General features: G+C 38.8%; 1 protein-coding gene across 5 annotated transcripts in view; it reads right to left on the bottom strand.

Moving 5' to 3' along the window:
* Positions 1 to 12,237, bottom strand: part of Nfia (nuclear factor I A) — a 379,923-nt gene that overhangs the window by 59,159 nt on the left and 308,527 nt on the right. For 4 of the 5 annotated variants that reach the window (XM_069987173.1, XM_069987171.1, XM_069987175.1 and 1 more), the window contains one exon: positions 1,755 to 1,933. In XM_069987173.1, the coding sequence (XP_069843274.1) occupies positions 1,755 to 1,933 (179 nt within the window). The remainder of the gene's footprint in view (positions 1 to 1,754; positions 1,934 to 12,237) is intronic. The other variant, XM_069987172.1, reaches the window with a different exon arrangement.

Below are 12,237 nucleotides of genomic sequence, written 5' to 3'. Positions count from 1 at the left end.
ACATTTAAAAAATGTGTTCAGTGAACCTAAATATTTTTTTCACATACTATATACCACCAGGCATTGAAACTTTAGAATTTAGCTAATTTCATAATTCTGCTAGGTAAAGAGATCACTTTTAATTTTGACCTAATTTGGTGAACATATGCCACAAGAATCAGATTTATTTGGTCACTTGATTTTTTTAAGACAACCAAATGCCAGCTGATTAAGATGTTTTATTTTCAAAATTTCCAAAATGGTCTCCATGAAGAGACCTGTCTCAAGCTCGATAAAATTTTGATCAAAATACAAAAACCAGGAACTTCCCACAGGTATATAGGATGATGTCAAAACTATTAAATGAAAAAAAAATTCGGTGTTTGGAAGGCAGATGCTTGACTTGGGTGATGAGTTCACGTGATATCATGGTTTCCAAAATGGCCCTTCTGACTGCATGTCCAGACTCCAGTGACACACTGTTCACAGAAACAGCTCATACGTAAGCTGGATCCTAAATCAAAATTCTGCTAAACGAGATTCTGGGGCCCCAGACTTTAGGCATAAGCCTAATGATTCTGCAGAGGTAGTCTTGCTCTGCCCTCAGCATTCACTGATATATTTAGCATTGTTCCTCAAAGACTATCTTGTCTGACAATCAGAATGCTGTGAGTTCCTGCCAGCAAACTTGCCCGTGTGCTATTTCTGAGTAGGCTAAAAGTCTGTAAGTGAATGCTTTAGAATAAGCCAAGCAAATGAATACACAAGCACACTAGGAAAAAAAAGGCACCATATTGATTTGTTGTCTAGACAGAAATGTATCTGCTAACATATCACCAGCCATTAGTCAAAGCTGCCTGTTCTGGCTCAGATATGCAGAATCAGGTATTTCTGCAGAGGAAGAAGCCAGTGATAAGAAAGTGTGACATAATATCCCAAACTGGGCAACAAAAATTATGGCTAATCTGTGGTTTCATGCACAGTTATTACAAGAAAGGGAAAACCAAATTTGGCTTTATGTTGATGGTTATTTATTATTATTATTATTGACCTTGAGATGTGGCTATCCAGTGTATACATCTAGTTCTACATTTGTAATAAAACTTGTGATTTTGAAAAATCACTTTTACATTTGGGATGCTTTTTCAAATTGTGATTATTTGGTTTGAGGAAAAGAAAGAAAACAATCATTTGAAGTTACTGAATATGGTTGAGTTTTATGCAAAGATAAGTGGAAAAGATAACTACTTGCAGAAATAATAAACCATAATAAACTATGCTTCTAGCATCTTGAGTTCAAGTACTGGTCAACTTGATCTAAAGTGTTAGAAGACTGTACTTAAAAAAATATATCAACTCGGTTGATCTGAAACATCTGTCCTCCTCTGCCCCCTACCTCTTGTCACCACCCCAAACCATTATTTAAAATCATTTAGTCTTTCTATTTTGTTAACTGTTTGAGTCCTGGGGTTAGAATGCAGGAGGCAGAATTATCAGCCCACAAAACTAAGGTTATATGGTTCACCCTCAAGATGATTTATATCCATAAACTTGACAGTTGAAAACTTAACACAAACACTGTTTTGAAACTCCAGCCAATCATTCTTAGAGCAAGTTAACTTTCCCACAATCTAGAATAAATATGACATTTGCCTGCAGTCAGTCAGCACGACATTAGAGCACAATGTCACATGGTCATAAGGTCTCCTCTTGTTATTTTTACATTCGGTTAGGATTTTAAAGAAATTTTTTAAAAAATAAAGAGGTTTCCTTACATTGAGGAACCCCACCTGTCCAGCCTGCTGACCAGCATCAGGGCAGACAAGTTGGACAAACTCTTTCAGCGTCTCCTGAGGGTGGTAGCGGATGGCTGGGTGCGAGAAATAAGGCCCAGGCTGCTGGATAATGGGTGATGTTGGAAAATGGAGAGTCGATGGTGTCGCGTGTGGACTTGCTGTAGGAAAAGAAAAGACAAGGATTACGGAGAGAAAGACCTGTTTGTCCAGCTGAACTATATTCAGCCTCCTTTTTAACTTCTCCCGGCCCAATTCAGGGCATGGCTCATGTGACTGAATTTAACACTGGATAGGTCTGATGTATTCTCTTTCTATAGGATCTAAGACAAACATGGAGGTTAGATTAGGGTAGAGTTTCAAGCTGTCTTTCTATTTTCAGTGGGCATGAGTTATAAAGGCATGAATAATACTTGGTGAAGATGAAGATTATTCATTACTTTAAGAGCCTTTTTAATGAAGCAAGCAATAAAAAATGTATTTGGTAGATTAGACCTGATTTAACTGACATTACATTTGACAAATTCTAGTTTGCACATATGGATTCCCTTTCATTGAGAGCTATCCACAGACAATAATTCATTGTTAAGGCTCTTATACCCCTTTCAAGGAAATTTCTAGAGACTAATTCCGGATGAATTTTTTTGAAGTGTGTAGTAAATGATCACTTAATGAACCCATACAATTTGGGGGCTTCACTTTACATGAAGGTTTATGTTGCACTCCTTTTTTATTTTTTTAAATTGGCTTGCCATTTCAAAGCCAAGTTCAGAAATGTATAAATGTCAGAGCAGAGGAATCCATGAATTGTGTAGGCAGTGACCCCCGAGAAAAGGTCAGTCCTCTGTCCTCAAAACCCGATAAAAGACTATTGCACCTGATCCCTGATAAATATAATTTGTACAAAAAGATGACATCAGATTCAAAAGCATATATGATCATGCTATTCAGTATATACTATCTGGAAAATGACCTGTGTTACTTGAACCAGGGTGGGAAGGGGCAACTGGGGGAACACGAATGAAGGGGTTCCATTGTTCAAGAGAAGAAATGTACTCATTACTGCACTTATAAAATGGCAACCCTTCATATAACACCTTAATAATAATAAAATTATATTAAAAACTTGTATGAGATGGCACAATAATTTTTCTAATAATTTTGTGTGTGTGTTGGTCCTGGAACTTTAGCTCAGGGCAATGTCCCTGAGTGTGTTTGCTGAAGACTAGTGCTCCGCTTGAGTTCCACCTCCATTTCTGGCTTTTTCTGGGTGGTTAATTGGAGATAGGAGTCTCATGGTCATTCCTGCCTGGGTTGGCTTTGAATTGCCACCTTTAGATCTCAGCCTCCTGAGCTGCTAAGATTACAGACATGAGCCAACAGTGCCAGGATCTAAGATAATTTCTGTCCATGAATTGGAAAGACAATAGAAAGTCTGGGGATAAATACAGCCCATGTCCAGGAATGAAGCACTCAAACCAAGCCACACCATGATTCTAATTTGCATTTTTTAACAATAGCCAGACAAAACTTTCTCAATTTAGGGGAGATAAGTGTATGAATCTTTCCTTATCTTTGTTTTTAGTTTAATTCTTTAAACTGAAAGTTTTTCTACTAAGAAAAATACAGGAATGGCCACATTTTTGGAGAATAACACTTTCCAAATACAAGAATGACTGACTCACAGTGCTGAAGAGAATTCAAAGTATGACAGGCTATCTCTTTTACCACTATCCCACATGCATAGCTAAGGCTGTTAAAGAGTACTTGCCTATTAATTGACGAGCACGGACTTAAAATCAGAATTTTTTGTTACCTGACCCTTCTCTCGGTCATTCCCTTATCAGTAAACAGCTTTTATATCCACTGAATTGTTTGTGGCCATATACCCAGAACTTTCTGCTACTCAATAAATACTGCACAATAAATGATTGAATAAATGAGTGGTACAGAAATTAAGAAGGTAACCATAAACATGGTGAAGAAAAACTTGGTTTTTCTACCTGTTAAAGAGTCAGGGAACTTGTAGAAAAATGGATAAATGTTAAGACTGCATATGATGAATAATACATTTTGGAATCCATTATTGTCTTTGAGTTAAAACCCAGAAGCTAAAAAAGTAAAATGGCCAGTGCTTACTCTGGAAATGGTGCTGCTGGCATTTAAAAAACTAAAGAGATTTTTTTTTTCATCTAATAGGATACAGGCATCCTCATTGGTAGCCAGAAACCTTAATATAAAACCTTGAATGTAGTAGTTAGGTTTCTCCACGTAGGCTGGGAATGTACTGAGCTTTAACAAAATGACAAAGTTTTAACAAAATGACAAAAATCAAAAGTTTTTGATTCATGTGCAGTACAAAGGGTGGCACCTCATTGTCAAAAGCACTGATGGTCTGGTCTTGAGGAGGAAGTGGTATTGCCTCAGATGCTCAGAGAAAGTGATGACTGAGAGTTAAATAAAGAATAGTGGTGACAAATTCCTCATCTTTTACCAAAGGGAGAAAACACAATTGGAACAAACAGAAGGCTGACCAGGAAATTATTAACAATTTGAATTTACACTTTCTTTTTAAAAAAGTTTTTTTTACTAATACTTGCTGTTCACTTTTTCCTTACAACATAGTTCAATAAAACCCCAGACTATATGGTACTATAAGGAAGTATTTCTATAATGACTGATTTATTAGGCTCAATTAATTTTTAATTAATTCCAGGAAATCATCTAAGCTTGTAGTGTCAAATTAGGCAACTGCTGAATCTGCATTTATAGGGTCATCCTTTTTCTTGCTGGGGAGTTTCTGATTCAGCCAGCAGTTCACTATGGAACTTCATGCTAATCATTCAAGAACCTGAGCTTTAGTTTCTTCAAGGAGAAAATAATTGTGTTATAGACATCATAAAGGCTTGTTCATTCTTATTCAATATATGTCATTTTTCTGGAAAACCTGTTATTCCTTTTCAACTGGACAATGGGGCTCATTGAAGCTCAGTGTTAAGACTTCTTCCATGTCTAACTTTCTGCTTTCTTCTCCAGATCTTAATTTTCTTGATCTTGAATTTCTTGAACTGGATATTCTCACTGTACCTAAGATTTTTTTCTTTTTTCTTTTCAATGTTACATTTCATAAAGCGTCACTGAGGTTGAATCAATCAAGCAGTAAATTCATTCAATGTATTTTGAGATGGCCAGATCCGATCCTACAGCAGACAAACTACTGTTGTGAATCTGGCGTGATGCTCATGGAATGCAGGAGGAAAGGGATGAATCCAAATTTTTGATGAAGAAAAACAGCTCTTATGGATGGGTGTGTGAGCAGTTGACACAATAAAAAAATTATAGCACATTATGTAAATGCATAGTTAGATCCTTTAAAATGTGCATTATTTACTGGAGAGTCAATAAAGGCTTTTCTCAAGTGGTTACCGTTTATTACAGTGCATCCATCTGTATCCCTGTTGATATTAATACAATTTTGTGTATGAAAAGACTACAAAATTGGCTGCTTCTGGGGTCTGAGATGCCTAGTACCCTGGGCCAGGAGCAGCAGAGAGTGTTAGAGACAATTTACTCCGGATGCCTCTCACTACTAGCTTATTAAACTTTAACCAGCAGTCAAACTGGTTTAAAAGCGACTGGTTGGGCTTTTCACAGGAATACAAATAAGATAGGAAGGCAGGAAATTTGATCAGGTTTCTCTAACTGGAATGGAGCTGCCTACACGTCCTGAACAAAGTAGCCACAATTAAAGACATAGAGTACTAGAATTTCCCAAAGGGTGTAGTGCTACCTTATTTATTACAAATGATCATATTACTGAGTACTTAAAAACAACAACAACAACAACAAAAAACAGGCCAGGCAAGTTGATTTACTTGTTTACTCCTCCTCTACTCCCATAACCTTTTCTATATTCTTTGAAATTTCTACTGGTTCAAATGGGGGGGGCAAGCTAAGTTCAAATACACTTCCTCCCTTCCCCCTTGTCCCCCATACACATTTTTTTTTGTTGCCAGTCCTGGGGCTTAAACTCAAGGCTTGGGGCTGTCCTTGAACTTTTTTGCTCAGGTCTAGTGCTCCACCACAGAAGGTAAAGCTCAGATTCTGGCTTTTTGATGTTTAGTTGGAGATAAGAATCTTACAGACTTTCCTGCCCAGGCTGGCTTCAAACCAAGATCCTCAGATCTCAGCCTCCTGAGTAGCTAGGATTACAGGTGTGAGCCATTGGCACTGGGGCACACAATTACTTTTTCTTAACTTAAAAAATGCTTCTTGTCCTCCATACCTGGCTTATGAAATTATAACTCCTTAATAATAACAATAAAATTATATTAAATGTTTCTCGTTTTATTTTTATGTTTTCTTGGCGCCAGTATTGGGGACTGAACTCAGGGTCTTGCACTCACTTGGCTTTTTTTACTCAAGATTGGCACTCTACCACTGAGCCAAATCTCTACTTTGGGCTTTGTGCTAGTTAATTAGAGATAAAGAGTCTGACAGACTTTGAACCACAATCCTTAGATTTCAACACCCTGAGTAGCTAGGATTACAAGCATGAGTCATCAGTGCCTGGCTGCTTCCTGTTTTAAAGCAGAATTGGTTAAGGTTGGAAAAGACCAAAATCACTACTGTATGACTGTGTATCCTTATAGACTTACATGGGCCAACAGCAATTGTCTGAGAATCGATTCTGCAGAGCAGGCCCTGCAGACACTGGACAATGCTTACTACAATAGCTAGATTAGTGAGCAGATGATGGTAAACTGTAAATAAGAAGACTACCAGTCCCTCCCACAGTATAACCCCTGTTTTCACTGTATTTGATGTTGGTATACTTTGTGGAGGGGAAGGTAAAAAACAAATTGTTTAAATAGGGATACAGGAGGATCCATTGTAACTATGAGATGTACAAGATGTTATATCGAAAAATGAACTTTACAACTTTGGTGGGGGTGTGGCAAGCAGGGGTGAGGGGGTCGGAGGAAGGAGATGGGAAGGGGAAACAAAGGAGGAGGCAACAATGCTTGATAAGAAATGTACTCATTACCTTGCCCTGTACGGTATTTTCATGATAATGAAAAAAAAAGGAGTACCAGGCTTGCGCATGTGTGCATGTGTGTATGTGTGTGTGTGTGCACATGCGTGAGCACATAGGTCAGAAACTTGCATTTTTATAGTTTTTCTAAGACTTAGGAAAGAAAAAGAAGATAGAAGAAAGCAATCTCTTCTTCTCCCTCAAACTCTTTTTTCCCCTCAAGCTCAAGCTCCAAAAATTCAAAGAACCCACCCTCATTTTCCCTCAAACCAAAATTTCATGGGTTGGAACACAGTCTTCTCCATAACCCTGACATGCCTTAATTGCTTTATTCCTTCTCCGTGAACCACTGCAGATTCTCACAGATGGAACAGACTCTTGGATTTTTTCCACGTTAGCTTTTGCTTTTCTGGAAACAGCCTTCAAATCCTAGTCTCTGTGACTATGGGAGGTTCCATAGAGATGCTGTCAGGAGGTGACACAAACAATAAAATCTAATCCTCCTTTAGATGCAGTGTTCTCTTAAGACAGCCTTATACACAGGCTTTAGCCCTCCCAAGAACAAAGATCACTCCCAAGTCATGGCATCTGTAAAACCTCATGGTCTTCCATTAATCACCAATAAGGCAGTGGTAACAGGTGAGGTTTCCAGGTCTTTCTTTCTTGTCACAAGACCCAGCTACCCATCTGTCTACATCAGGAAAATGTCCTTTATGTAAAAATATCCATTGTTGGGGGCTGGGAAGGTGGCTCAGTGGTAGAGTGCTTGTCTTGCATGCATGAGGCTCTGGGTTTGATTCCTCAGCACCACATAAGCAAAAAGAAAATAAAAAGCTGGAAGTGGCACTGTGGCTCAAGTGGTAGAGTGCTAGCCTTGAGCTGAAGAGCTGAGGGACAGCGTCCTGGCCCAGAGTTCAAGCCCCACAACTGGACCCCACCCCCCAAAAAACCAAAAAAACTCCATTGTCACAGAGTGAGAGGTAGCACTGAGATTTCCTGACTACTCCCTAGTTAGAAGTTAAGATTTAAAAAAAGGTAAAGCTCCAAAAGGAGAAAGCAAGAAAAAAAGAAGAAAAATAAAAAGAAGTCTTCCATAAGACTACTCACACTACTTCTTCAGAAATTCAAAACCACAATATATAACACCATTATGGGCTACCTAAAGCTGGGAGATCTATCTTAATGGCCTAGCTATAATTTATAAATCATGCATGAATCAGACCTGCCATTTATGAAAGCCAAGAAGTTTGGAGTTATAGGATTTAACCGGCCCAAGGAAAGAGGAATTGGCAAGGGTTTTCAAACCCTTAGGAGGTGGAGCCTTTTCTAAATAACAAAGCATTTGACTCAAGGCAAGCTGAGGTTTTCCAAAACAATTTTTTCTTCCAAAACACATTTAGTTAGTACCTATCTTTAACATCATGGAGGCGCGTGTAAGAGGACCTGAAAATGTCAATTGAGAGAAATAGATGACATTGTGCGAGACTTTTCAAAACACCAATGTTTTTATATTGCTGCTACCAGATGAGGTAGCATTACACATGGTACAGTAGGTTTTGTTTTGTTTTTACCGTAGCTGATGATTCCATTTGAACTAATGAGATCTTCTGATGGAAATTAAATCCCAATGCCTTTTGAAAAATCAGATCTCTCCCTTCTCCCAATAAAGACAAGGTAGTTTTTAAATCTTATTAAAATCTGTGTTTCTCAAAGGCATGAGCTTCTGCCAAGTCTAGACCAGGAGTTGGCAAATACTGTCTGTAGAGGCTAGATAGTAAACCAGTTACTTGGCAGTCCCCAAAGATCTTTGTGACTATTACCCAACTCTGTGAAGTGGTGAATCAGTTATGAACATATCATTAATAAAAGGGCATGGCTGTGTTCTAATAAAACTTCATTTTTCATAACAGAAGAGGGCTGGATTTGATTTGCAGGCCTTGTGTCAGCCCACATAATTGCTGTGCACTCTCAACACCTGTTAAACTCTGCAGCAGGAGCCTGACAATCATTCTTTTCCTCTCTTCTCAGCAAACCATGCTGTGGTTCCAGCAAGCATTTCTGATGAAGCTTAGTCTTCTAAATCCTCCCAAGGCAATGAGAATGTCACCCAGACCTCACTAACTACCACAACCCTACTATAGTGCCCCGCTACCATTGTTTACTATGCTTTGGTTTGTGAGAAGTCTCTCTTAACAGTATTAGTATGACAGGAAAGGATGGGGCAGACAACACATTGCTTAGAATCTGCTCCTGTGTTCTAGGCCAGTTCTGATTGTAGAGCCCACTGGGGGAAAGAGGTGGTAGAGTAAGAAGTACCAGTTGTTTCTTGGGAAAAAATGAGAGTATGGGAATATTTGTCAAAGGGCATCAGCATGAGTATAAGCATAGAGGTCTTCAAGAATAATATCACAAACAACAAAATGCAAAAACCAATACAAGACACAGCGACCACCTAAATCTCATAGTCAGATACCCATGTGCAATGACTTGTAAAGATGCTTTATTGACTAGATACTTTAAATCTCTGCCTTTACTTAAAACTCAGATTGTAACAGCCTAGAAGCTTAGACTTATGGGGTTACCTCCTTCTAGACATTTTTTCATTTTTCATTTGAGTATGCATTCTGGGGGCCCATACTCATATTGCCTCTCCTTTTACCATTCAGGCTTCTGACACTGAATTTCTCCCAACCAAATGGTGAGCTTGACCTCTCCATGACTCCCAAACATAGACACAATGGAAATACCTATCGTACCCTTGAAAGGCCCACTGTGCTAGTTATTGGGAGTTTGCTGAGTAGAAAACAGACTAAAAAAAAAAACAAACAAAATGAAACATTTTCTAAGAGTCTGAAGGGTTGTTGTTTTTTGTTTTTTTTTGGTCAGACTTGGGATTTGAACTCTAGTAGGCCTGGGTGTTGAGCCTGAGCTTTTGTGCTCAAGACTGGTGTTCTACCACTTGAGCTATAACTCTACTCCCAGCTTTTCATGGTTAAGTGGAGATAAGAGTCTCACAGACTTGCCTGCAAGGGCTGTCTTTGAACTTTGATCCTCATATCTCAGCCTCTGGAGTAGCTAGGATTATAGGCATGACTTACTAGCATCCAGCAAGTATGAAGTATTTTGGAGGCAAAGATTTTCTTTCTTTCTTTCTTTTTTAATTGTGAAAATACTGTACAGAGGGGTTACAATTACATGGGCAAGATAATGAGTACATTTCTTATCAAGCATTGTAGCCTCCTCCTTTGTCTCCCCTTCCTATCCCTTCCCATCCTCCTCCTGCCTCCTCTCCCTCCCCCCCCCACCAAAGTTGTAAAGTTTGTTTTCTTTAAACGATTTGTTTTCCCCCTTCCCCTCCACAAATTATACCGACATCAAATACAGTGAAAACAGGGGTTATACCGTGGGGGAGGGACATACAAAGCAACAAAGAAATCATCTTATAAATGTGTTAAAGATTTTCTAATTAGATAAAGGGACCTAAATCTTAGCCTCACTTCTGCCTCTAGTTTTATTAATGTGAGCAATTTTTATTTCCCTTAGTTCAAAATATAGAATTTGAATAAAATAATCACCAAGGTTCACCTACTTTTAAGTTCTGAAGGGGAAGAGTCTACTTTTAAGTTCTAGTGGACTATATTTACAAATCACTTGAACAACTGGTCTACAGTAGTAAAATCCAAATGTAAAGGATCAGGGACAAAATAGCATGTCTCAGTTAGGAGAAGAATTTATTTTAAAAATGTTTCTGGGATACTTAGTTACAGGGGGTATCTGGATTGTCTTTAAGATACCTTGGCTTTGAGGGTTATATTTAAAATTTTAAAGATCCTAAGTGTGCTAGTTTGCAGTCTGTGACACAGCCCCAGCCTTTGTCCTGACAGGACCTCTCTGAATTGACCACATTCATGCACTAATTGCCTAAGCTGCCAGGATGGATGATGTGAAATGTGCTCAAGTAACATGCAACAGCTGTGATTATTGCAAATACCAAGAGTGATAATTTAATAGGCAAAGTTGACAAGAATCCAGTTCTGTGAGGGGAACTTGGACCTCCACATAATACTATGAGACAAGAGATGAGGAATGAAAAACAAATCAAAACAATTACTTGAGGGGAAAAAAACCCCAACCATCATATCCTGGCTGATTTCAGAGGTTAATAGAAACAGACAGGAAATCCTTTTTTGGCTTGTTGGAAGAGCAGGTTTTTGCTTGTAATCTTAGCTACTCAGGAAGCTGAGAGCTGAAAATCACAGTTTGAAGCCAGCTTGGGCAGGAAAATCCATGAGACTCTTATTTGCAATTAACCAGCAAAAGGCCAGAACTGGAACTGGTGACTTAAGTGGCAAAGTACCAGGCTCGAGTGAAAAACCTAAGGGACAGGGGCCTAGACTGAGTTTCTTTTCCCCATGGTAGGAAGTTGGAGATGTTTAGATTGTTTGTGCTGCAATCTGAGGAGATATGACCTGTGAATTAAGGTCACACAGAGAAGACCAGAGAGAAAAAAAAAGGTATCATTTGAGCACCTGCATCCATCTCTACCTGCACCATAATCCCACAGACTTTTTCAGGTATATGAGTCAATCCATTATCTTCTTTTGTTGGAGTGGAGAAGTGGGGTAAGCTATTTGATTGGGTTTCTTTCACTTGAAAGAATCCTTTCTAAAATATCTCTTGTTCATTCCCTGGTATTCAACCACTTTTATTATGGCTTCACACTGTGTCAACGAAGGTAGCTGAATAAATCCAAATCTCTACAAATACTTGAAATATTATCAAATGTTATATTATCCCCCGGACTTCTTTTAATGCCTTATTTCCCTCTCATTAACCTCAGCCTAGGAATAGCTATTTGTCTCTTCTACTAGGTTTTAAGGCAGGACTAATTTGTCTGCTGATGTTAGGACCTAGCACAGTGCTCAGAAGATAAATACTCAATACTTGTTTGCTGAATTAACTCATATAAGCAATAGTCTCTTGTGGTTACTAGAGGTGATTCTCCATTTGATAAGAGCTATGGCTGAAGGAAGGATTGTGAAAGCAAAGCCTTCTCCGTGGCTAGAGTGCTACCCACCATGGGATTGATACTGGGGCTTGAACTCAGGGCCTCAAATTCTTGCTTGGCTCTTTCACTCTAAGTTAGTGCTCTACTACTTGAGCCACACCTCTATTTCCAGCGTTTTTCTCGTTAAATGGAACTAAGACTCTCAGATTTGTCTGTTGGGCTGGTTTTGAACTTCAATCCTCAGATCATAGTTTTTTGGGTAGCTAGGATTATAGACATGAGCATGGCATCCATCAGGAGTTCCCTGTTCTTTCAACCACACAAAGAATGATGGAGAATCCTGGCTTTCTCCCTTCCCTAAGATCATGTTTCCCTTTGCAGGAATGCGAGGTTCTTCTCCAGGAGGAATTCACAAGAAGAGA

Source organism: Dipodomys merriami, unplaced genomic scaffold, assembly GCF_024711535.1.
Source record: "Dipodomys merriami isolate MVZ:Mamm:240054 unplaced genomic scaffold, mDipMer1.0.p SCAF_34, whole genome shotgun sequence".
Taxonomy (NCBI): Eukaryota; Metazoa; Chordata; class Mammalia; order Rodentia; family Heteromyidae; genus Dipodomys; species Dipodomys merriami.
This window is presented reverse-complemented; position numbering and strand designations above follow the sequence as displayed.